Source organism: Antechinus flavipes, chromosome 4 (genome assembly GCF_016432865.1).
Source record: "Antechinus flavipes isolate AdamAnt ecotype Samford, QLD, Australia chromosome 4, AdamAnt_v2, whole genome shotgun sequence".
NCBI classification, from domain to species: Eukaryota; Metazoa; Chordata; class Mammalia; order Dasyuromorphia; family Dasyuridae; genus Antechinus; species Antechinus flavipes.
Genome location: NC_067401.1, coordinates 45357562 through 45384994, shown reverse-complemented (window position 1 = coordinate 45384994; position 27433 = coordinate 45357562). Strand labels below are relative to the sequence as shown.

The 27433-nt window shown below is 36.4% G+C and overlaps 1 protein-coding gene and 1 long non-coding RNA gene across 2 annotated transcripts in view; one reads left to right on the top strand and one right to left on the bottom strand.

Moving 5' to 3' along the window:
• Window positions 1-22855, top strand: part of MAN1A2 (mannosidase alpha class 1A member 2) — a 232307-nt gene extending 209452 nt beyond the window's left edge. Inside the window, exons 12-13 of the mRNA XM_051992905.1 lie at window positions 4707-4822; window positions 14991-22855. Coding sequence (XP_051848865.1) covers window positions 4707-4822; window positions 14991-15123 — 249 coding nt within the window. The 3' untranslated portion in view covers window positions 15124-22855. The remainder of the gene's footprint in view (window positions 1-4706; window positions 4823-14990) is intronic.
• LOC127559221 (uncharacterized) lies at window positions 1668-15253 on the bottom strand. The gene is made up of 3 exons (XR_007953087.1): window positions 15155-15253; window positions 6707-6810; window positions 1668-3616 (listed from the first exon to the last, which is right to left on the bottom strand). It is a non-coding gene; the product is annotated as an uncharacterized LOC127559221 (long non-coding RNA).
• Window positions 22856-27433: the final 4578 nt, after the last annotated feature.

Genomic DNA, 27433 nt, shown 5'->3' with positions numbered 1-27433 from the left:
TGCTCTTATAAAAAATACTGCTATGCATAATATCGTGTATATAAACATTTCTTCTCAGGTGTGTGTGCTACCTCTGCTCTCCCAAGCCCTGTAGCTTTGAATCCTTGTGTTATTTGTCTAGCAGTAGGATCCCTGAATCAAATATGGACCATTTCATCTTTCTTTTATTTATCATAATTTCAAAATTGCATTTCAAAATGGTTCAATCTCTTCATAGGTCCCTTTAGATAAGGGACCCCAAGATGATTCTCATCTTTTGACATTTTTGCCAATTTGCTGTGTATAAAGTGAAACCTCAAGTTGTTTTTTTTTAATGTCATTCTTGATTTGTCAGTTCTTTTGAGAATTTTTTGTTCATATCCTTTTCAGGATATGTATTCCCTTTGCATAGGAAAATGTCTCTTAATCATACAAATTTGTGTTACTTCCACTTATCTTTTTTAAATCAAATCTCACACATTATACTTTCTTTAGAAACATTTGATGCAAAGATTTTTTTCTTCAATTGACTTCTCAACCTAGATGCATTGATCTTGAATATATAAAAAGATTTTCAATTTCATATGATAAAAATTACATATTTTATCTTTTGTTATCTCTATTTCTTTTTTGTTTAAGAACTCTCTTATATCCACAGACTATGAAAAGTAATTGACCTGATAGTTCTCATTCTTTTTTATGACATATTTATTTTGAGTATGTTATAGTATATAAGTTGTAGATGCAAACTTAACCTGCTTTTCCTAGTTGGCTAAGGAAGCATTACCTGTAATGGAAGTTAAAAAGGATGTGGTTTAGAATCTCACTCTTAACAATGAATAACTACTATATTTAGTGCAAACCTAAAATATGGATGCTAACAAGTCAACATATAATATGTGATAAAGGCATCATAAATCTTGGGTTTCTATTCAAATTGTACTTTTATTCTTACAGAATGCATTGTATTCAGTTATATGTATCATTTATTTAATTATACAACTTGGATTTACCAGCATGCTTCTCTTTATGGGATGAATATATTCCAAAAAGCTCATGGATTTACTTCTTCCCTTCTTTCTGTATATCTAAGAACTCACCTATCCATCATCCATGAAAGAGATGGTTACCTAAGTGATTGAATTACTAGAATAGGTAGTTCCTATTTTCTTCATATATGCTTCTGATTTTTCTAAATATCTGTCCTCTTCCTAATGAATTGCTAATTAACATTGAAAGGGTTTAATTAAATTGTGCCATTTGAAAGCTGCTTCTTACCAGAAAATGTTGTTAAAGTGTCCAAACTTCTCCCTCTCTGAACAATTTTAATGTCATTTGAAAAAGAATAGAAGAATATTTAGACACACTTAATTGTTCTCTGCCTCATGAAGTTGGGAAAAAAAATTCAGAACTGCTAAGGAAGCCCAATAAGTGAGTTTTAATCAAGTGTGTGGTTTGTTTTAGAGTCATTTCTTGACTCTATTTCTTGATAGAGTCAAGCATCATAAAGTTGAAAATGTGAATGGAATAGCAAAAATGTAGCCTCAGGAAATAAAATGTTCTACAGTGCGCACTCTCTCTGTCTCTCTCTCTGTCTCTTTCTCTCTCTCTCTCTCTCTCTTTCTCTCTCTCTCTTCCTCTCTCCCCCCTCTTTTTCTCCCCCCCCCACCCTCTCTCCTCTTCTCCCCTTTTCTCTCCCTCCTCTCTTTCCTCCTTCTCTTTACCTTCCCTCTCTCTCCCCTCCCCTCTCACTCCTATTGTTTTTCTTATCAATACTAGTGGTGTGTTTGAGTTAGATGTGTTTTCATTGGATGGCCAGACTACCTCTCTTCTGTTTATTGGCTGGGTAAGTGGAGGAAAAGAAATATATGAATGAATACACACATACACACAGCATGTGGGAATAAAAATAAAATCTGTAACTGACAGATAGCTACATATAAATGTCAGATATATAGAATGAGTCAGAAGAAGAGATTATGTACAGATAAGGAAATTTTGGATTAAACACACAATCAGAACTCTTTGAGAGGGATGATAAGGTCAAAGGTATAACCATTTCAGTGTGTAGCCAAGGTGAAGTAGGAGAGCTGGTTCATCTTGTAGATTGTGTAATGGAGAAGTCAGTATCTTTGAAAAACATATGTTTCATAATAAGGGTAGTCACTGAGAGAGAGACAGTCAGTTTCTGAATCCCTTGAGAAAGGAGGGGAAATGACCTGGGGTGCAAAGATATAACGGCCACCAAAATGAGAATTTTAGGTAATAAATTTAAGTAGAAGAAACCTTAAGAGAAGAGGTTGCCAAGTGTGATGGATGGAGAGATTGTTTCTAGCAGTAGCAATGAGAAGGAACATCCACTGGAACCACTAAATTGTATGAGAGAAAATTCAACCAGTACAAAAAAGGATGGTTAGAAATGCACATTCATGTGAGGGAGGCAGGTCATAATGAGTCAAGAAGATGGGAGTATATGAGAAATAATTCTTAAATGAAATTTGTTCATTGTAGAGTACAAGTTGCAGGACAGTATTTAGCATGAAGTATTAGAATGGGGAGGTTTGAGTTGTGCTGGATTGAATGATGAAGTGGACAGAAAGAGTCAAAGAGAGAGGGCTTTTGTCCTTTGGCATTCAGATGCCCCTCTTTTTGAAGAGTGAGAAGAGAAAAAGGATTATGTTAGCTACCAGAGAAATGAGTTCAGGTAAATTGAGAGGCATTCTACAGATAATTGGAAGGTTCAAGGACTTACTCCTTATCCATCGTACAGTGCCCGTCCAAGCTTTACTTTGAGAAAGTTAACACTCAGTGAGCCGAGTCATCCAATTACATGTTGTAATCTGTGCAGTGTCTTCTTTATCTTTATGATGTGATTTTTTTCTCTCTGATTTGCTTGGCACTCTTTTGAGGCATTATAGTTCTCATTTAGTAAACCTTTATAGTGTGGTTCTTGATGTACTCAAATGGCGTTTGCAAACAGTAGGACTGGTTAAACTTAAATGAATGTAGTGAAAGCCTGTGGCAGCCATGACTCTAAATCATGAGGAAAATTTCTCTGTGATTGTATTTATGAAGGGATCTTATATGAGCTTAGCTATATGTATCAGTATAAAGATTTTATAGAGAAAAGAAATAAGTAATTTAGGTTTGCATAATGTCTTTTTGGTTACTTTTTTATTTAGTCAACATCATTCTTGTTTTTTTTGGGTTTTTTTCCTCCATTCTTTTGTTATCCTTCCCTCTTGATACCTTGAAAAGTCAGCTCTCTTCTGCCTTCAGAGTTTACACTTCCAGTAAAAATGTCTTTTCTATGTGCTTGGTCAGGTTTGACTTCTTTTTGTGATGTCTTCTTCTTAAGTTCCAGTTACACATCCTCATATATAAGAATTCTGCTATGATGATTTAATTGTCATCAATTTTGAGAATAAAGTACTATAGAAACACAGACATTTGTCTTTGTGTCTATTTTTTGTCTTCCCATTTTCATCTGTAAATATTCTTAGGATGATCTGATTTCATCAGATTTTATACCAGATTTGTTTAGAGGTCCATTTCCCCTGACTTGTGAGGTGCTATTTATTACTTGTTATGTTCTTGTGCCTTTTTAGATGAGCTTGAACTCCACATCAGTGTTTTCCTGAAGGTGAAGGGAAGAGGGAAGAGAAAAATATTTATTGATTGACTGCTGTATGTTCGGCACTGTGCTAAGCATTAGAAATTCAAAAGAAGGCAGGCAAAGAATTGTCCTTGCTTCTGTTGGGGAAACAATATGCAAACAACTTTGGACAGTCAAGCTACAGATAGGATAAACTGGAAGTGTTCAGCACAGGGAAAGACTGGGAAATGCTTCTTATAAAAGCTGTTATTTTGGCTGGGACTTGAAGGAAGCTAGGAACTTGAGATGAGTAGAAAAAGCATTCTAGAATTAGAGGACAATCAGGAAAAACACTTAAGAGTTGATAGATATGATACCGTGTGTGTGTGTCTGTGTGTGTGTGTGTGTGTGTGTGTGTTGTTTTGTTTTTTGTTTTTTTGCTTTTTTTAGGAATAGAAAGGAAGTCAATGTCACTGAATTATAGAATACTTGTGGGTGGGGATGTAAAGTATAAGGAGGGAGTGTGGAGGACAGATGGCTTTAGATGTCAAACAGTATATAAAAACAAAAATGAGGAGTATTTGGAACTTTCAAAAACAAACATTTAAGCCCTCCAGAATCTCCATTTTGTTATACAGTTGACATGCTAATTATAGATCATTTTAATTTATTTGTTAAAATTCCTATGCAAATGAATAAAACAATTATTAAGTGCTTACTATTTATTTGCAAAACACTGGACTAATTCTGGAGATTGAAATAGAAAAGTAAGGCAACCTTGCTCTCTGAAAGTCTTAAACATTTTGAGACAGTACCTTTGGAGAATTTTAGCAGCAAGTTACACATATGCAAGCAATTGTAGTAGCCTTAGCTTGTTAGAATTAATGAGATGATGCTGTTATTGGATTTAGAATAGCCAAAAAACCACTGTGGAGAAGAAATAGGGAATTTCTTTAAAAAGTTAAACATATTGGACTATAAGGAAGGTGAATCAATTATTGCTTTTCATTGTTGAAATTTGATTAGAAATCTTTCATTTATCATATCTCTCGGCATATTGTGTTTAGTTGAAGTTGACCCCTCAAATCTCATATTTTGTGGAAATTTTTTTCTCCTTTCATATCAAAAATAGGCTATTGAAAAGTATTGTCGAGTCAGAGGTGGATTTTCTGGGATCAAGGATGTATATTCTTCTGCTCCTGCATATGATGATGTACAGCAAAGCTTCTTCCTCGCTGAGACACTGAAGTAAGTAGATTTACTTTTATATAATTTTTTTGTTAAATAGTTTGCTATGCAATGTATTAATAGATGATATCCTAATTTTAATGTATTATTATGTTATTATGTATAATGTATTATGAGGAAAGCATTATGCTTTTTCAGTAAACATATGAATAAGTCAGGGACTCCCCCTCCCTTACCTACTGTTATTTGAAATAGTGCTCAAAATACTAGCATAAAACAAAAAAGCAAGGCCTAAATGCAGGCAAAGAATAAACAAAACTTCCTTCCTGTTCTGATGTTTTTTGTTTTTTTGCTGAGGCAACTGGGATTAAGTGACTTGCCTAGAGTCACACAGCCAGGAAGTGTTAAGTGTGAGACCATATTTGAACTCAGGTCCTCCTGACTTCAGGGCTGTTGCTTTATCCACTGCGCCACCTAGCTGCCACTTCTGAAGTATTTTTTATTTAGAAAACCCCAGAGGATCAGCAAAGAAATTAATTTAGACAATAACTTTGTTAAAGTAGCTGTAAACAAAGTAAATTCACAAAAAATCATATGAGTATTTTATAAAGTTTAAGTTATGATTTTATAACCTTGATGAGGAAATAATAGAAGGGGGATTCCCATATAGTTGACTACAAAATATAATCCATAAAATATGTGGCAGTTAATCTTCCAATATGTACTCAAAACAAATATGATTAGAAGCACTCTAAAGGAAATAATCATTTAAATATTTGGAGGGATAGTACTCTTGGCTGGGCCTTCCCAACATAGTAAAAATAACAGTGCTATTTAAATTCATTTACAGACTTAACTGCTGTAGGAATAAAATCACCTAAAGGGGTACACAGATACACAAAATAAATTAAAAATTCATTTGCTGTAACAAAAAGGTTTAGAACTTTAAGAAATATATTGGAGGGGGAGGAGGGAAGGAATGATAGAGTAGCACAGCCAACTTTCAAGTTTTACTCTAAAGCAGTAAATCATCAAATTCTTGGTACTCATTAAAAATTAGAAACAGATCATAGAAACACACAAAACAGTAATACAAAACAATTAAACAGAAGAATCCATTATTGTGTTAAACTTGGGAACATGTCACTTAGAAAACTTTTTCTCCCCTGACTCCTATCTAGCCTCCCTACCCAAATGTTTATGGAACAAGCAGTCTAAAACAGAACTCAGTGGCTTTCCCCCACACTCTTCCCTCTTCCTCACTTCCCTGTTCCCCTGGAGAGTCCCCTTCGGCTCCTGGGCTCCCCACCGGGTTTTGGCGCAGGCCAGAATGCACTCAGGTCAGAGGGAGGCATTAGGCTCTCACCACATAGTCCGCTTTGTGTTCGGCCACCAAAAAGAGTCTTCGAACCCCTCTTCCCTTCTCCCTTCTTCCCCTAGCCCTTTGCTTGGCTACTTGTAGTGCTCCCTGACTCTGACCCTCCTTCCCAGACCTCTGCCAGATGCTCCTTAACCCAGGAATTCTGGCCTCTCTGCTGTCCCACTAACAAACCCTCCCTTCAGTGAAGTCTGGTGTTTTCCTTGGCCATCCTTCACGCCTAAAGCTCTCCCTTCTCCATTCTGATCCCCCCACCCCCATCTTTTACTGGGAGGTGTTCCCACTCTCTCTTCTTTGTGCTGCCTTCTCTCTCATAATTACGTCCCATCTATTCTCTGCTTAGTTTAGTTTGTACATATTTGTTTACTTGTTGTCTCTCCCCCATTAGATTGGGCGCTGCCCTTTGCCCTTCCATATCCTATCAGATGGGAGTTCCATGGTTGTCCCTTCATAATATCTCAGCCAGATGGCCACTTTCTCTTTTTTGGCACTGCCCCCTCCCTCATCTAGACCCTCAGGCCTTGGCACCTGGACTATTACAGTAGCCTACTAATTGGTCTTCTTACCTGAAAACTCACCCCATTGCCTTCTGGCTTCCAAATTGATCTTCCTAAAGTCTGGGTCTGACCTTATCTCTTCCATTCAGGAAACTCCAGTAGCTTGAGATTACCTATAAGCACATTTAATTTTAAATCCTATTCTCACCTGGTTCTTTATTGCCTTTCCAGAGTTTCTACACCTCATTCCCACATACTCCAAAATCTGATAGTTTTGGTCTTGCTGTTCTTGGCACATAACGTCCATTTCCCAACCCATACCTTTCCACTTGCTAGTCCCCATGACTAGAATTCTCTTCCACATTTCCTGGGTTCTTAGGTTTCCTTCAAGTTCTTGCCAAGATCTCACCTTCTTTAATGTTTTCTCACTGAGATCACTTTGGTTCATTCTGTCTATAGCTGTTTGTCATGTTGGTTCCCACATTAGACTGTGAACCCTTCTTTCTTTTCTTTGTGGCCCCTAGCACTTAGCACAAGGCCTGGCTCAGAGTAGACATTTTATAAAAGATTGACTCCATTTCTTGATGAATGGATACTGTAGCAAAACTGGACCATATAGGCTATGTCAACAGTGTGGGATTTGGGTACCCCAAAAATGTCAAAGTTCAAGACCCATTTAAGAAGTATCTCAAAAGAATTTGCATGCTAATCAAATCTCCAAATCAAAGGTCGAAGTTTGTTATGTGTTCCAGAAAGGAGCTAACTAGTAAGCAGGGAACAAACAATTAATTTTTATTAGGAAAAGTGAGAGAAACGAGCTGATTTCTTTGTCACTAAAATGCTAATTATGTGGCTTGGAGGTGAAGTTGAGGAGTGGTCAGATTCTTAAAGGAATCTTACTTATAGTTTACATCGGATGGGATTCACTTTCAGGAGTGTGTGGAACGGGGTGCTAGATCACCCCTTACCCAAATTGACTACTTGGAGGCATTTCCAGATATAAACAGAAAGCCTTTATTTGATCCTTGCGAGGAACCCTCCAACGCTCCAACAGAGTAATCCAACATGGTGTGTGACCCGTGGCAGAAATGAAAAATGGGTTAAATAGCAAAAAAGATGTGGGTACAACCCCTCTTCCTGTTAATTTTTTAATTCATTGGTTGAACTGAAAAGGAATTGATCATTGACCAATGGTCAGCAATACTCTCTGCTTCCTGTGGGTCATGGGACTTCCTGAAGCTTAGTCTGGGGTCTGATCTTTTTTTCCCTGTGGTCCTCTGAGAATAGGGATCCAGGGACTTCCTGAAACTTAGGCCTAGGGTCTACTAAGGCCTCCTCTATCCTACGGTCTCTGAGGACTCTTTACCTGGTCACATTCTTTAGGCCTTGAAACATCACTAGGTCAGTTTTGTACTCTGCCGGCTTTAACTTTAAGCACTTCATTATTGATGCTCATTAGCTCCACGAACCCCATTATCACTTATCAACAGGCTGGTATCTTGACAGCCAAGATTTTTTTTTTTTTTTTTTTTGTCTCTACTTGGCTGTGCAAGGGACCTGGGCAAGATAATCTAAAGACAGAAATATATCATTCCTAAACTAAGAGTTCAGATCTGCTCTACGTCATCCCCAAGACTTGGCAGCCTTGGGGTTACTACTCTAGCATTTCTAAGAGTTGCGTCATACCAGAAGGGAACCAAAGAGGAATGCATGAATAAATGCAACATGATACACCAAGCAAAAATGAAGGCATAAACAGATTTATAATTTAGAGATGAGCCATTGAGAAGCACTCATTGGAATAAGGCTCATAACAGATGATTACAAGGAGAGGATGAAAATTATTTTTATTTATCTAATTCGTTTGTGAGCCTATTCTCCCTCTGATTCATTGAAAATATTTATAGCCCTTAACAGAGTGGTCATTTAACTTTAAAAAGTGTAGAACAAAGAAATAAACAAAAGAAAGAAAATCTTAAACCCTTGAAGGATGGTCTTATTGTACATTGCATTACTTTCAGTTCAATTCCATAAACATTTATTAGTCTTTATTATTTGTAAGGCACTATACTAGACAAAAAGAAAAAAACAATCCTTTAAAGCATGAGCATCTCCAACCGAGGGAGTCAGGAAAATTGAGAATGTTTCCCTGGGCTGAACTTTTAAGAAGATAAATTTAGAAAGGAGAAGATAACGAAGGGAATGTATTCCATAATCCACTGACAAACTTTCATTAAATACCTACTATATGTGCCAGGCACTATATTGCATATTGAAGATGCAAAGGAAAAAAGAATCGGGCCCTGCCCTCAAGGATTTTACATTTTTACAGGAATGGATTGGACACATGTGTAGGTGTTGAGGAGAAAGATTAGGGTCTCCCTGGTGAAAGAATTCACACACTTAGTTTCCAAGTTAAGGGGCAAAGGTTTATTATGCTACTGGACAGCAGCCTAATTCTTAGGGAATTTGGCAAAGGGTCAGAATCAAAGAGACAACTTTATGGAAAATAGAAAGATTAAGTTGATATTTAATACAATGATCTAGAGGTACTATTGAGGAGTTGTTTGGGTGAGGTAGTTCCCATGATTGAGTTCTACAGCTTACTGAACAACAAAATCAGTATTAAATTATTGCTATTGACTAGCATTGTTTGTGGCACTCAAGGCCAGCTAGTCTTAGGGCTTCTCAGGTCTTTTTGCAACTTTCTCATATCTCATGATAGATATACACAAGATATTTGCAAGATAATTTCCAAGGATTGGCTCTGGCAGCCATGAAAAGCAGCAAAAGGCTAAGGCATGTAGTGTTAAGGGACGGGTCAATTCTCCAAGAGCCTCCACAGCTGTGGATCATAACATCTGAAAGAGTTGCAGGGCAGCCTTTGCTGACACAGGTGTTGTGGATTGGGAACAAGATAAATTGGAGGCAGAGGGAAGAGGAGAGAGATCAGACAACGCAACTGCCTCTCAGTCTCCTTGTATCATTCTCTCACAAAAGGAGATCTATTCTGGCTTGGATCTTCAAGCAGCCATTGTTAGGTGGCTCCCATGTATTTCAGCAGCTCTCCGTGTATTCCAACAATGTAGGACATGTAACCTTTCCCCATTGTCTTGTATATTACTCTTTTGTATATACTGTAATGTATAAAATATGTTTGTTTCTTTTGTTAAAATGCAAGGTTTTTTGGGGGGAGGGCTTGAATTGTTCAACTTATATCTTTATACTGTCCCCAGTAGCCAGCCTGGTGCATGGCACATGTTAGACACTCAATAAAATGCATGTTAATTTCCAGAGAATTAGTTGTTCAAAACCGTGAAAATTGAAAATAGTGAGTTGAGCTTGAAATAAATACATGTATCATCAAGTTGGCAACATTGAATGCATTTCAGAACTTAAAATGTAACCAACCTCCCCCCCCAAAAAAAGAAAAAAAAAACCAAAGGGGGTAAAAATCATTTAATTGTGAACGAGAATGAGTTGAAAAGTCAAATTCTGGAGACTCATCAGTTGTAGATTAACAGAATTACTGAAGCTTTTTGAGTGGTAGAGGCATTATATGACTTGGAAAGCTTGTTTTGGCACTTCATAATTGGAGAAAAGAGGAATTGAAAATGGAAGGATGAATTCAAAAGCCTATTAGAATAGTCTGTGTGAGAAATGATTAGGACCTAGACTAGGATGTAGTAATGAGAAAGGGATGAGAGAATCTGCAATATTTTGAGACTTTTTAGATTGGGGGGGGGGGTCCCAAATAGCTCTAGCGTTTTGAACCTCAAGGACAGGGACTACTAAGGCATACATAGAAATAGCCTCTCTGCAGCTTTGAACACTTTTGACCCTCTCCTCTGATTTTTCATGGCCCAATTTTCTCCTTGTTCTCCTCCCACCACTCTGTTCCTTCTCAGTCTCTTACTGGATCTCCTTCTAGGTCACACCCACTAATCTGTTTTTTTTTTTTTTTCCCCTGGGGCTCTGTGCTTTCCTTCTAATACTATCTTACCTCATCTCATCAGCTGTCATCTTTATACAGGGGATTTCCAGATCTATAAAAGCATCTCTCATCTCTTGTCTTAAGTTCTGTTTCTACAAAAATGGCAGCCTTTTTAAACATTTGAAACTGGATTTCTTGAAAACTTCTCAAAGTCAGTATGTTGAAAACAGAATTCATAATTTTTTCCCTCAAATTCCCTTCCTCTTCCAAACTTGGTCTGTTTCTGTCAAAGGTACCATCATCCTTCTAGTTAGCTAGGAAATGTCCTTGTCATATCTTTCCTGGACTATTGCAATGACCTTCTTTTTGGTCTCTTCCCACTTCAGACCATCTCTATGTAGCTACCAAAGTGATTTTTCTTTAAAGAAAAAAAAAGTCAGACAATTTCACTCTTACATTTTCTTTTTCTGTTTCTGTCACTTTTTCCTGTTGCCTCCTTCCCTCCCTTTTCTTCCTTTCTCCATTCCTCTCTATCTCTGTGTCCTCCTATCAAATATATCTTTACCCCTCCCCCCATTCTTTACCATTTTGACCCATGATCAATTAACTATCCTTCATATACTTTGTGACTAAGACTTTCTTAGTGTTCCTTACATGTGGCATTATTTTCTGCTCTTTGTACCTTTGTATTAGCTGTCTCCCATTCCTCACCTCCGAATTTCTGGTTTCTTCCAGACTGAATTCAAGCACCACTTTCTGTATGGATACTGTGGTTCCTCCCTGCTTTCATTGCCTTTCCTCTCCCTCTCCAAACTTAACTGTATTCATTCTTTATATACCTTCCTATGTATTATCTGTCTTGTTAGACTATAAATTCCCTGAGCCTAACATTGCTTGATTTTTCATCTTTATATCTTGAGAGCTTATCATCTGACACAAATGCTTAATTAATTTATTGATTGAAGCTTGATTTGTATGGAGCTTATTAGTTATTTAGCTATTGTAGGCTAGTTAGTGTGCACCTGCTCACCCAATCTTTACATCTCAGTCCATGGTAAACATTCCAATATTGAATGATTAAATCATCTAGAGCCTGGGAAGTTTTATTTTATTTTATTTTATTCTTCTAATGGTCTAATCTAGAGGTGCTATTCCAGATCGGGAGAAATGGAGTGGAAGCAGGGTACATAGCAAAGTGAGTTAGGTGAACGGCCAAATAGAATGTGTGAAATATGATCTTCTCAAGAAGATTGAGTAGATGTGTTGACAGTAGTTAACATAATTAGCTTTTTAACAATAGGAAAGGAGCCAGTAAACTATGGAAGAACTAAAGATATGGAATGTTGGAGAGGGAAACAGAAAGGGATAATCAGTGGGTTTGGCTCTTTTTTGGTTGTCTTTGTGAACATAAGGTATGGTCTTAGCTTTATTCTCTGAAATTAGAACAGCTGAGAAAAATATGGATAAAAATATAGAATTTGGAAATGTGGAATAAAGGAGATCATAGCACAGTCAATTCATATAGGTATTCACTCTAAATTTGATAATTGAATTAGTTTATAGATTTATTTTCCTATGGTATTATGATCATAACATGAATGTTCAAATTAAAATATGTCTCATTTTCTTCCGTAGTAGAAGGGAGCTGCAATAGTATTTGTATAACAATGCAACATAAAGCTATTTTCATTTCTTAATTTATGTTTTTAAGACAAAGAAAATAATCCTGTATTTTCTCCCCAAATTGATTTTATTCATATTTCTTCTTCCTTTAATTGTTTAACACTCTTACCTTGTGAAGGAACAAATTTCATTGTTTTGTTGTTATCAAAGGAAAGGTTTATCTAAGGTATTGACAGATAGAGCAAATAAATATCACAGTGCTCACAAGTGTTAAGATTTGGCTCATTAAGGAGTATTAGCTGCAATGTATGACTTGTTAATAGGCAATTACAATGTTCATGACAGTGAAAACCAAGTTTCTTGTTATGATTTGCCTTTCGTTCTCAAAAAGAAAGCCATGATATCAGGATGGTGATGCTATGACTTGCAAGTAAATTGAATTTAAGAGAAGGAGGACTGTGTAAAATCACCAGTCTCACTTTGTACTCCAGAGTCATCTTGGTCCAGTGCCAAAATCAGGATTCCTGGAGATGGCCTTTATCAGGTCTATCACAAAAGAACGTGGAACCCAAAGAATATACCGTTCTTACAGAACTTGACACAACAAAAGAAGGAAGAGAAAACAGGAAGTGGTGTGACTTAGAAGGGGAAAGGGACAGAAACCCCTCCTGACAAAATGGGAACTGCTAGATTATAAAGATAGGAGGGTCTACTTATCTACAAAGAACCCCAGCTGCACAAGCATTTTTCCCAGTCTGGCCCAGACTGGCTGGCACTTGTCTTGCCTCTCAAAGAGGAATCAAGGAATCAAGCTTGGGGTCCAAACTATAAATTATGTCAGCTGATGGGAGTGAGGGAAGCACATTGGGTTCAGTGTTTCTGGAAATTATGGTGACTCAAAAAAACAAGTTCAGGGGGGACCCTTTTAACATCCCTTAATAGATTTTATCTGGTTTAAAAATTCTACTACTGAGACTTCAACTTTTCTCTGAAAGTACTTTTACTATGCCTATTTATTTTTTACTGGCATTTACAACTTCTTGTTTGTAATCACTTTAATTAGACATCATTAGAATCAATAATAATAGCTATTCAAAATTACATAATGCTTTGCAATTTATAAGTCTTTTTCCCAAAACAGCAATGTGAAAGTAGATGAATAAATGTCAGTATTTTTACTCAAATTTAATAACCTGAGCATTAGGAAAGCAAAAAGATTTAACCAAGAGATGGACAACATGCTCCAAATAAAGGCTATTTATTTCCCCCCTCCAAGTTTGTCCCTCACCATATCTTAGTTTTAAGTTGATGTCACCACAACCTTTTCAGGTTTGTCCTTTAAAAGCCCGGTCAACTTTTTTTGTTTGTTTGTTTTGTGTTGTTTTGGGCTATGAGATACTCTTCTCTTTCTCTATCTCCTTCCCTTCCCCCTGTGTTTTTATATATCTTGTTGTTTCATTGGCTTCAATTTGAGTCATTTTAATGTTCATGGAGTTTGTTACTTAGGCAAGGAAGGTTTTGTACCTCTTGGGCTACACTAATTCTCTTTCCGATTCTAGGAATTTTAGTTGATTTTTCTACCCAAACTATGTTTTTCTTTGAGTCTTTGCTAGTAGATGTTTTGGAATCAGTATCTATTGGGTCCCTGTCACCCTATCATCATCACAGTTCTTTAGTGTCAGGTTCTTTTTTTATTTGCCCATTCTTCCAGACTACTTCCTGATGTTGGTCTAGATCCCAGATCCCCTCCTTAGTTCTGATTTCATGAATACATCAGTTTCCCTGAATCTATTTTCTCATATAAAATAAGAGGATTAAACCAGATGTTCTTTGAGGACCTTTCTAGCACTATATTTAATGATCCTTTTATCACATAATCACATTTGAAGATAGAATGTGGGTGGAGAGTCTAACAATAAAACTTAGAGGTTAAATGACTTGCCCATGGCTCCCTGGTAAATAGAATCAGGACTTAGAATCTAGAAATCTAGAGACTGCACATTCCAAAACTTCACCAGCACATCATATACTGACTATCCACCTGACAAGATTCAGTATGAAGTTTACTTACTATAAATCAAACTTGCTTTATATATTTGTCAGTTTTATCATTTTAAGTTTCTTTAAGTAACAACAGTGTAACTTACAATTGTCCTGAAGATAACGGCATATTACACTGACCAGAACCTCTGTGTTCTCTCTTCCTTGTCTCTACTAATGATGCATCTTATCTACTTTAAAGCAATAGAGTTGGTAGTTAGTGCTCCTAAAATCTATTTTAATAAATATTTGATCTCAGAAGCCCAGCGGTATATTGACAGCTCTTCAGAAGATATTATTCAAAAAAGATTTGTTCTTCATTCTGAGAATATACTTTGTATTATCTGTTTTTGTAAGTTTTCATTCTTTTTGGGAAATTAATATGAAACGATCTTTAATTGTACTAGGTATCACCAAAATATAGCCATCAGAAAATTGCTTTGTAATGTCTCATTTTAGACTTTTGAATTTTATGTGTATTTTTATTATAAGTGATTCAGATATATGAATAGAAAATAAATGTTAAAGTTTTCATCTGTTGGTAGTGTAGTATAACAATGCATTACTATATTGCAGATTATTTCTGATAAACTGATTTCATTTTGATGTTTTGCATATTCCTTGTTCAAAGTAGGATGTTGGTTTCCTCTGTCATTAATATCTAAATGTATTTAATTCTGGTCCTATTTAATTCTAATTCTGTCTAGTTGATGTGACTCAATCACTGATTTTTAATTTTTTATGTTTCATTTTCAGGTATTTGTATCTGCTCTTCTCCAATGATGACCTTTTACCTTTAGACCACTGGGTGTTTAATACAGAAGCCCATCCTCTGCCTGTGTTACATTTAGCCAACACCACACTTTCAGGAAATCTTGATTTACGGTAAAAGCAGCCCAAGAGGAGAGACTTTAACTCACCTGTGTTTTGTTTACATGAACCAATGCAGAAATTAGGCTGGAGAGGGGGACTCTTGGAAACCTGGGCCTCTGGGTCAGGATATCAGAGTGAGAAGTGACTATTCCACTCGAAGCTCTTCAACCTATAGATAAATTAACTTTGAAATTCCATTTTATACCTGACCAAATTATGCTCCACTATTTGCAGGACAGAGACCTAATGTGCTTTAAATCCTAATGGGAAGGTCATAAAGGGGAAATGCCTATTGTTATTGTACTGATTTAGAATCCTGGAATAAGGAAGATGGCCTCCTGAGAATGAACTGAAACATGGAGCATTGTGCTGCAGTTACTGATGGCCTTTGCAGCAAATTATCTATTTGTTTCTTTCTGACATGGAATGGATCCTAAATATCTTGTTTTTCCTCCTTCCCTCTCCTTTCTCCCCTTCCCTCCTCCACACTTTATTTTGATATTGGAAGCTACCATGAAACAAGAACAACAGAACTGCACCCGTAGTGAGAGCCACAGGATTTTAAGCTGAAAGAGAAACACAGTCTCCGTGTCTTTCTGAATTACCAAATCCCCATTTGGTGACCAGCCTGGCAGCCATTTCAAGTACCCCATCTGTTTCATTAGTACCCCTTGATTGAGTCGATTTTTTTTCTGGGACATGAGTTCACCAAGAAAATACTTTTCCCATCTTTGTCTTCATCCGGAATCATCAAATCTGCAGTATTTTTCATATTCACTACTTTTGAGAAACTAGGTTTGGGAATTTTATGCATGTAGCTCAGTCAAGTATTGGTAGCATGACCAAAACAAAAATCCACATTTTCTTGAAACCTGTTCTAAGAGAAAGCTTTGTTGTTTTGGGGGGAACAGGGGAAGATTTTCCTCAAGCAGCAATTCCATCAGGTAAATCTTAGCCTCTTTAGCCTCCATGATAAACTCAGTAGTTATTCACCTTTAAACTTAACATTGTGAATGGTTTTGTTCTTTTATAGCGCTGAGTTTATCTTCATTGCCTTGATTGAACTAAATTATTAACTACAACTCAACCAACTTATAAAAGAATAAGACACCAAAACTTGCTTCCTAGCCCCTCTCTCATTTAGCTGTATGGACTGTCCCACCCAAAATTCAGCTTTCTTTGTAGACATTTATGGGACACCAAAAAATTGTCAAAATAGTCTTCAACAATAAAGGTGTGGTGCAGATAAGCATATAACACATTTTATTTGAGATGTGTCTGTGACATCTCCTTTCATTGATGGATGAAAGATGTTGCACTGATATTTATATTGTTAGCCAAACCTATTTGTTTCTGAGAGACCATAAATTTTATTTAATAGCATGAAATAATGGGAGATAAATGTTATCTTGGGATTACATATTTTCTGAATTTGAGTAATTTTGTATTATACTATAAAACATAATTCTTTACCATTTTATTTTACAAACAATTCCCATTAAGCATTGGAGAATTGAGGTTAATATCATAGTTGTTTTGATATTAACCTTTATTAGTAATTGGACAGTTTTTGAAACTTATCTGCTCAAGTCTGTATTGGGATTTAAAACATTTTTATGTTTTTCTTTTCAAAACTCCCTATTTAATGTGTAATGGATGTATGTGGGGAAAAACTTCCAAAAAAAAAAATAGTGTATTTCAATTCTGCATTTTAACTCAATCCTGTATTATTGCTTTAAGTCTTAAAGTATCAGTCCACAAAATATTGGGATATACATTCTGTTAGGCAATTTTTTTCAGTGTGCACACGAGATTATATTGTGAAGTTTATTCAAACCCTTGTAAGAGTTAATTTGAGCACACTAAATACTTCCACCAAATTCTGAAATTTTGCCTCCTTTTACTACTGGAAAGTCAAGAAATACATTGAAGACCAAGTACTATTAGAGTAATTTAAGTATACTTGTTTAAGAGTGATTTTAGAAGAGTATGGGGAAGATTGGTTTTCAAAAAAAATTATCCTTCTTATTAAACATGTGGCAAATTCCATATCATGGGAATGGGTATGAAAACTTGCCTTGCCTAGATCTAATATGGATCAGCGTATGATTGGAGTGGACACTCAAGGAATGTGCCTTGAGGCCTCTCCAGGAATCCCTCCAATGACATAGTGACTGTCCCTCGCTCCTGTCTCTTACTCCTTGCCCCATCCTCCCTTGGGGCATACAGGCCTCTTGGGGCCTACAGACGGGAGAGTTTCTGTGACAGTTTCCTTTCTTCTCCATCAGGCCAGGAGGCTGAGCTTAGTGTGGGCCTGTAAGAGAGGCCACAAAAGGATGGAAGATTAGGGGTCACAAATGTCTTTTCATTTTCTCTTAGAATACCAAAGGCAATTAAACTCAATTACAAAGTGACTTGCCAGTTTCATGTTTTGCTTTGTTGTGAATCTGAAAATTGTTTCCTTAAAGAAAGATATCTTCCTCCCGGCCTTTGGCTCACCATGGCTTTCCTGCTTTCTTCTTGGACCCCCTCCAGGACTTTTCCTGTGTGGAAATTAATGACTCTCTGGCTAAGCATTCTGGGATGACATGGGCTGCTGCTGCCGCTTTGCTGTGCGGTCTTGGAAAAAGTTACCAGACTTCTTTGGGCCTACAATTCTTCCTCCTCAAGTGAGGTTTATGCTATATGATTTCTGAGATTTCTCCTTACTTTAAAATCCTCTCCTTTTATCTTTGATAGGAGAGAGATTGGTAGTTTTTTTTTTTTTTTTTTTTTTTTAATGTACCTAAACACTTTTCACTTAGTGGTTGTGAGCCTTTTTCTAGATATGTGCATAACATATAATGCTATCAGTTGGGGCACAAAACAAACCAAAAAAAATTTTCAGGAAGGAAATCCATTTAGTCTTGAATCTTTGTTTTACAATTATTTCATTTCATTTTTAAAGTCTGTCTTTTGGATTTAAGTTAAAGGATTTTTTAAGGCCCAGTCAGTTTGATTCCTTAAAGCTAGAGGAATGCTACTATTCACTGAAGAATCAACAAATTGAGGTTGTGAGTGCAGTTTGAGAAAACTAAGGACCATTGCATGAGGTGCTGTGTCCACACTAACCTGTGGTTCTGATATTAGGTGCTTGTCATCTGATTTGGGGAGCAGATCTTTTCACATGGAATGAAAGCTTCTCAGAGGTTTTAAAAAAAAAAAAAAAAAAAAAACAAACACCAAAAACCTTAGAAGATAGATCTAAAGCATGGAGCATGGGTGGGGGGAAAAAGTACCTTAAGTGGACTACAGAGCCCCTGGGGACTTCACAACAGAGAAAAGAGCTTTCATCAATAGGTGACTTGACTCTGCAACATTTTATGCTACCTAGTCTCAGTATTTTATATTCCAGAAGTCATTCTCTCCAGTACTCATTGCCAAAGTCTTTTTGAAAGTTACCCCTTTTAAAATCTTGTGATTGTGATTTTTGCTGTGTCATTTCCTCCTTAAACCTGGCTTTCTTTAATTGTTCTGCATAGTGATAACATTGAACATTCTCTATGTTGAAATTATCTCTTTTTCAATATTTGTGATAAACAAACATTCCCCATAATTAATTGAGATTTGCAATAGTGAAACATTTATAATACATTTAAGATACATAATACTATCATACCCTGGTAATGATTTTTGTGATTTACAGGTCATATTGAAAGTTTTTTTTTTATGTTAATAATTTCTATTCAGATCATAGAAGTGAATGAAAAAATTCTGTCATAGCCTTCAGTGTTAATTACACAATCAGTTAATTTTTCTTTAAAAATTTTTCTTTAAAACCATATTCTGAAATATTTTAATTAGCCACTAATGATTAATAAATTGATGGTTAAAAGTGGTACTATTCCTTCCTCCTTCTCTCCCCCCCCAATTGAGTTTTATCATAACTGAACTGAATATATTTTAAAAATATTTTTAGGCCTTAGCTGGTAGCCAAAGAAGATGCGTTTCATTGGCCTGGTTCTGACTAAATTCTGTTAATAATTAATTCTGCAGAGCAAAAGCATTTTTCCAGGAGTGTCCATATGACAGTCATTTGTTGTAGAGAACAAATCAGAGTCAAATCATTTTTTCAGATCCCTCTCTAGAGTTAATGCATTATGAAATACCAGGCACACATGACTTTAAACTCTAGGTAGACAGTAAGATGCCCATAATATCATTATGAAAGGCTTTCATTATAGACTCAGGAGAAATGAAGATGCCACTTTTGTACAAGGTGTGACTTTTGACCATATTCTGTGATGATCCATCTTTTTCCTTTGAGCGTAGATTTGATTTTTAGAAAGAGCCAAAGTTTTTCAGAACCAAATCTGGTGAATAGATTTGGTGATGAAGCTGGTACTATCTTTGGCTACAGTAAGACAAGAAATTGTCTCAGAAGGCATTTCTAAAAAGACAATTTTCAAAAAGGTGTTCACCATTAGAATGAATGAGAAAATTGCCTCCTGAGGCAACTTAGTTCAACTATCACAGCCTTTTGGATTTGTAGGATAAGGTATGTTTGTTTATATAATATCAGTTATATTTTTTGTGGACTTATTGAAAGGGGAAAAAAAAATGTCTTTTCCTAGCATTCTTTATTGCAGTTAGAATACCATGTTATTTTCCATTTTCTTTAGAGCAAACCCCAATTTTCTGTGCTTCTTCCCTCACATCTCATGGCATCAAATATGCCTACAGTGAGTTCCTCTAATCTCAGAGAGGTGGAAATTACTCCTATAACTTTGTCTCTTTCTCAGTGACGCTGTGAATCATAAAGAACTTTGCAAAGAACAAAAAGGATTACACACAGAAAAGATTTTATTTTCTCCGGTTTGATCCTAGCTTCTTTTCGAATAAAAATCCAGGCCGGGTAAAGATTAATAACTTGCCCATTCCATCCTGAGTATCATTCTATTCTTCATAAGGGTTCCCTTACCCAGATCTTTTCATTCTGTGTTCTTTGGATTAGAAATTTTTCTGGGTTTCTTTAAAGAGTCATTTGACTACTTGGTCATGTGGTTAATACTCTTATTTACTCTGGTATCTTGTGGTGGGAGAGATTTATGAGTGAAAATAGTGCAGAAGAAACCCAAAACTTAATTTAATCTAATAGGCAATTATAACTGTTTGCTTAATGCAAGGATTAGTAATATAGTATTATTACATAACATAACAATATTAACTTATTTCAAATAATACTGTATATTTGGATTCCCATAGAAGATTGACACAATAGGAAGTGATCCCTGCTATAATTCCTTTTCTTGAGAAATATGAAGTGAAACATTTTTATCAAACCAGTCATCAGGCTCCAAGTGGAGATCTGGGAAGTTGAGAAATGGTTACTAGTCCCTATAAGTAACCAAGGACAGATACTTTGAATAATGATTCTTATTGGAGAAGCTTCAATAAACATCTGTCCTCAAAACAAAACAAAAAAACTAAGTTAAATACTACAGAGAATGTTAGGCTCTTCAATCTACAATCTTAAGTCATTTTTAGCCTTTAGGTAACTGTCTTGTACTTCCATTTCCTTTTATTCTTTTGAGCATGAAAATAAAGTTGTTTCAAATAAAATTTATAAGAAATACTTCAATCTTTAGTTACACTCCATTTCAGTAGTTCCCAGCCTTACCCATTCTGGAATGTACAATCCTCTTCATAAAAATTCAGCCTATACATGCAATCAGCCTGATTGCATAGGCATGTGTCTGTATGTGCGTCTGTGTGTGTGTGTACACAGATATGTGTGGGGTTTTTATGCGAACTACAGTCTTGTGTTTGGCATGGTGAATGTGGAAATATTGACTACACAGATCCTAAGCAGAGTATTTACAGTAACCAAAAAGTGAAAGGGAGGCCTTTTGGATAAGTACATTTAAAGGTGATTTTCTTTACCTCAGCTCATTTGGATCAGCAGGATGGAGATTATTCTGCTGAACTCTATAACAAGAGCCAGTTGACAATTTTTGTTGAGTGTGACATTTTTTCATTTGACACCCATGTTAATTGTTGGGTCACCTAATGTGTGTGTGTGTGTGTGTGTGTGTGTGTGTGTTTAAACAAAGGGATATTTGTATGTTTTGTTTACAGTTACACTTTGTCTTGTCTTCAGAACAGAGTTCTTTAATGTCATGACTAGATGTGGCTGCCATTCAAACTGAGTGTGGGCTGGCTGCCATCTGCCCCTTCCCCAAAGTTTTGCTTTCATGTTCATACAAACAGCATCATGTGGTCCTTCTCAATATGATGTCATTTTGATGCCATATATTTAATTCCTTCTTGACTAAAAAAAGGCTCTCCAGGGTGTCAGAATGGCTTTTATTCTCTGATCTTATCCTTCCCCCCAGAGGAAGCTCACACTTCTGGACTTCATACCTTGTGTTCTACTCTCAGAATCCAAGTACATGGGTTCCAGAAAACTCCTGATCTCAGTATTACAGAGAAATAGATACCTTGTGGAAGAAATAAAGGAGCAAACTCATGAAAGAGAATGACATCTATTTTTAATGTTTTCTATTGGTCAGCATATTGATTTATTTTGTGATCTGCAAAGGTTGAGTTGGTTCCTATGTTTTTAGCAATAAGGCTGACTTTAAAGAGTACAGAAAAAATACTGTGTTTTAAATTTACTTAGTGGCCTCTCATTAGATCCATTCTTGAGAAACATTCTCTCCACCTCCCTTCACTTCCTTCAGCTTTTGCTTTGTTGATGCTCATTATTTTCCAAGAAATGGAGTGTTTCCAATGAGAGATACTGCCATCCTCACCCGTCATATCTTCAATGTTTAATAAATCCACTTTTAACTTGATTTGGCTTCAGTAATTGCAACATTCATTACAGAATTAAAACTTGATCACCATGTAGTTGATGAACTTTTCTATGCACAGAATATGTTTGAGATAAGATTTTTCAATGACTTCTAGCAAATGTCTTGCTATTGCTACTGTCTTAAATTCCTAAAGTAAAAGTTTGTTTTCAGAAGGAGCAGGGTGTTACTATCCCTTTCTGTTAATAAGCTGCTGTTTGGGATCCTAGTGGTCTACTTCTAGTCTCAACCCTGTGGGTACTTAAACATACACATTTATCTGCAATGAATTTGAACAGTTTCAGACTCTTCCAGTCTTGGAGCTGGGCAAGAAGCTCCACAGAATCCATTGCAAGTTACATAACCCAGAACTTAATGGTAAGAGACCAAGTGCTTAGTTTGGAAAGAACTAGTAATCATGGATCTAAGTGGTCACTATTTGGTTGATTTTAAAAGGGATCCTTAATTTTCATGACTGCTTTTGGGACTGCCCAGCCCATCTGTAAGTGGGATGCAATCCCAGCTACCTGAAATTCATTTTCCTCAGAAAATATAAGTGGAATAGTTATTAGTTTAACACAAGGAAAATCTTATTACCAATTAAAATTGTCTGAAATGGTATAGGCCACTTAATGAATTTCACGTTCTCCATCACTGGAGGTATTCAAATGGAGGACAGTTTACTATGTCTCAAGGATATCAAAGAAGGGGTTCATCCATTAGTCAAGAGATTATGTTCTATGACTTCTGAGGGCCTTTTCCAATTCTAGGATTCTGATTCAAACCTAAATGAGATATTCACTGGCTGCTTCAAAATTGGGTTTCCAATCATGTCCTCCATATGTAATTTTTACAGATTAAAAGTAATATTGTATATAAAAGATCAAATAAAGATGTTCTTTAAGTGAAAAAAAATGTTCATCGTTCATTTATATCACATAAAAATAATGATGGGACAGGTTAATAGTGCTTTTTTTTCATTTTGAAAGCTGTTTTGCTTATCATCAGTCTCCCAAATTCAGATAAATTTCCTTTAATTAATTTGTTTTTAGTTATATCTGACTCCATTTGAGGTTTTCTTGGCAAAGATACTAGACTGGTTTACCATTTCCTTGTCTAACTCATTTTATAGGTGAGGAAACTTGAAGCAAATGGATTAAGTAACTTGTCCAGAGTTACACAGCTAAGACTAGATTTAAACTTGGGAAGATGAGTTTCTGATTTTAAGCCTGACACACTGCACCATACAGTTTCTCTTTTTAATTTTTCTTTTTATGTTTAATTGAAGTTACTAAGAATATGTTTTAAAAACTTTTTATTTTCAAAATATATACAATTTTTCAACATTCACCCTTGCAAAACCTTGTGTTCTAACTTTTTTTCTCTTTCCCCATCCCTAAGATAGCAAGAAGTCCAATATATGTTAAACATGTGCAATTAAGAATTTGAGTTGAAAAACTATACCATGGTTAGCTGGTTTTAAGACAACTGGAGACACACCCCAGGTTTGGCTTATAAAACTTCATGGGTCATCTAGACCTTAGCAAATAATGTTCTCATTCAATTTTCACTCTCTTCTCTACTCCCTTACCCTCTCAATCTGACTGTAACGATAACTGCTTCAGGGGTTTTCCAAACTAAAATGAAGGCAGAAGGATAGAATCAGACTGAACCTAGAAGAAGTCATGGATGTGTACAGATGCACTCTGGGGGAAGTATTATATAACGGTAAACTGATTATAATTTTAGATTCACATTATAGAGTTTTCCATATCATTTGAATCATAAATCAAACTCAAGAAAAAGTAATGAGCAGTCAGTCTTAAAAAGGTACTGTGGTATGTGGAAAAGAACATTGAATCTAGCAACTGAGACTCATTCAGAGGCAAGTAATTTCATCTCTGGCCTCCATCTCTTTCAAATGAGGTCAAAAACTTAATGTGTGTGGGGCTAGCCTTGGACTCGGGAAGGCCTAATTTCCTTTCTCTGAAAAAAGATTCTAGATGTAGAAGTTGATTAATCTGTCTTTTCCATGTTACATAGAAGGAAACAGCCCCAGAGATAATAACTTGCCCTAAGTGACAACCAGAATTTGAAGGCAGATATGTTCCCAAGTTCAAGATCATTTCAGCTATACCGAGCTGCCTCATCAACTTATTTCTGGGAAGATGAACAAGAGGCTTAAATTTCCATTGCCCCCAGACAGCTATTTGTGTGAACTATTGCAGAAGAACTGTTGATTTGTGTTGATGGAGGAAGTTTTCAGACTGAATTCTTGAAGTCAAAAGTCTAACTTCCTCCAACCCACCTTACCCCTGACTAAAAAAATTAAGAAGTGGCTGAATGACATGAGCTTCTTAGCTGTCAGGTACCAGCCAAATAGATACCTGAAGTTGCCATGCTAAGTTATTTGGCTTATTATAAAAGTCCATGTTTAAAATGTAAAATAATCTTGGAGTTCTAAGTATTTAATACTATATTTTATTCTCCACAGTCAGAAATGAGTATAAGTAGATAAACTATTAAGAAAAATAGGATGACCTAGGCAGCATGAAAACGGGGGGGGGGGGGTAGGGTTTGGGATGGACTGATGCAAAACTTGCCTGAAGTGGAGCCATTGTAGAGTCAGACTGGAAATTATTAGTCTTTATTTTAGCATCATTCTAGTATGCAGGACATAATTGGGACCATCCCTACAACCCAAAATGAATTTCGTAATTCTTTGGGGATCCCATTGTCACCATCTCCCTCTTATGTGGACTCAGTCACACATCCAGTCCCTCTCGTTTCAGCCTTCTTTCTCACCGTGTCCAGATTAATCTTCCTAAAACTTGTCATTTCCCTGTTCAGAACCTCAATTTTATTACTCCAGGTCCTCCTTGTTCTACCTTCATTAGATGTCAATAGATGGAAATCCGAAGGCTTGGCTCAGCCATCTTTAACTATGTTTGGATAGACAAGTCACTTCCTGGAGTCTTGCAAGTTTTCCTCATCTATTTAATGAGGGAGATAAACTCAAATGATTTGCAAGATCTCTTCCAGCTTTTAAATTCTTTGATCCAATGAGCATATCATTTCAACCTTCCTTTTACTGCCGACACATACTTTAAGCTTCAACTAAAGTCTACTGTCTTCTTCAACATCTCCCTTGATATCCTGCTAGCTTAGCTCATGCCATTTGTTCTTCCTAGAATTCTCATTTCCATTTATTTGAAATCTCATCTTTTCATAGAATTTAGAATTAAAAGAAATATGAGAAAATACCTAGTCCATTCCACCCTTTTCAATTGATCAGCAAAGTCAATCCCAGAGAGGTTAATTCTTCCAAAATCTATTTTGCATGATCCCCAAAAAACCTTCCCTGCCTCCTCTCAGCCAAATGGTCTCTTCCCCTGAATCCATATGGAATTTTAGTTATATCTCTCTAGTAGTATATCTACCAATTTTGTCTCCTCTACTTGACTACAAATGTTTTCCTGGGAACAGGGATTGTAACTCATAATGCCCTTCATTTGGTAGGTGCTTAAAGAGAAGTGATTGAATGACCAGATGAATAATTGTCCATTCTAAAAGACTGGGAATCACTGCCTTAGCCAGTAATAAAAATCTGTACCCTAAATCAATGAGTTCCTTGCTCTCAGGTCAGAACTCCCTATCCCACCTGCCATCCCCTTTATGCTACGCCAATCAAACTAGGATCTTATCCTTGGATTTTCTTTAAAAAATAGAAATTCTGTCAGGGGAGCAATATAAGTTTGGGAACAGGCAAAAGATTTTTAAAATGTTATTCATTTCTCAAAACTTAATAGTACTACTGACATGGGGAAGCAGCCCATTGAACTAGGAATTAAGTGGCTTAGATTGTGATATAGAAGTGACTATTTTCCATAAGAAGAAACTGAAGCTCAGAGAATGTGACCTGCCCAAGTCAAACTTGGAACTAACAGAGCCAATTAGAGTGCTGGGCCTGGTGTCAGCAAGATCTAAATTCAAATGTAGACTCAAGACTCTTATAAATTGTATGATCCTAGGCAAGTCATTTAATCCAATTTGTCTCAGTTTCCTTGGCTGTCAAATGACATGGAGAAGGAAATAAAACATTAGTATCGCTGCTAAGAAAACTCTAAATAGGGTCACAGGACTGAAACAATTGAACAAGAAATGTGCTAGTCTCAGCTTTGCTGCTTATTAATTGTATAATTCTGAGAAAGTAATTTTTTTTCTCTCTGTGAGCCAGTTTTCTTCTCTCCAAAATGAGAATGCTGGACTAGATGAACCCTAAATTCCCTCCTAGCTGTGATTTTCTTAAATATGGTCTATGGAGTATTTCCTTGTTATTCCCTACTTGTTGTCTTGAAGTCCCAGATATAGAAATTAATTTAAGGCAGAAATAGGGTTTTAAGTTTCTTTGATGTCTCCCAAGTCGTGACAATTGGCATGTGTGTAAGGCTGTAAGGAGGACACAGCACTTTACAAGTTAATCTCATTTCATCTTCACATCAGTTCATTTTAGTAAAACAAGTAGTGGTGAATGGATAGAGCACTTGGTCTGGGGTTAGGCAAGTCACTTAATTTCTGCCTGCCTCAATTTTCTCATCTGTCAAATGAGGATAAGAACTCCTGTCAGGGTTTTTCTGAGAATAAAGTGGCATAATATTTGTAAGTTGCTTTACAAACTTTAAAAAGTGCTGTATAAATGCTAACAGTATTATAAGCAAATCAAGACTCAAGAGATGAAGTCAGTTACTTATCCAAGGTGACTTAGATAGCAAGCAGCAGAGGTATATTTGATTCCACATCTACAAATCACGATTCCCCGTCCCCAGTATTTCTCTACTAGTTTCTGGCATTAAGCAATCTTCTTTCCCCACCCCCCCCCACCCCCATATGTTATTAGTACTCATTCTTGTTGGTTATTCAGAAAATACTCATGAAGAAAAAGGAAATTCTGACAAATAAAACTTAGTGCCTACACTTTGATGATGGCCACTAGACAAACAAAAAATGACAGTCCTTGCACCCAAGAATTTGCCCATTCTGGGTGAAGAGCTATAAATTCGGGGGGGGGGGGGGGTGGGAGGAAGGAGGGAAGACAGACAGAGACAGGAGAGAGAGAGAGAGAGAGACAGAGAGACAGACAAAGTTAGGCATAATGAGAGAGGTAAAATGCTATAAGAAAATTTGAGGGAGATCGGTGATAGAACTTCAATTAGAGCTTTCAAGGGAGGCTTAGAAAGTGGCAATATCTGACCTGAATCTTGAAAGACTAGCAGGGGTCCTCAAACTACGGCCCACAAGCCAGATGTGGCAGCTGAGGACGTTTATCCCCCTCACCCAGGGCTATGAAGTTATTTAAAGGCCCACAAAACGAAGTTTTTGTTTTTACTATAGTTCGGCCCTCCAACAGTCAGGGACAGTGAACTAGCCCCCTATTTAAAAAGTTTGAGGACCCCTGGAAGGTATTGAGAGAGAATGATGAGAAGAGAATACAGT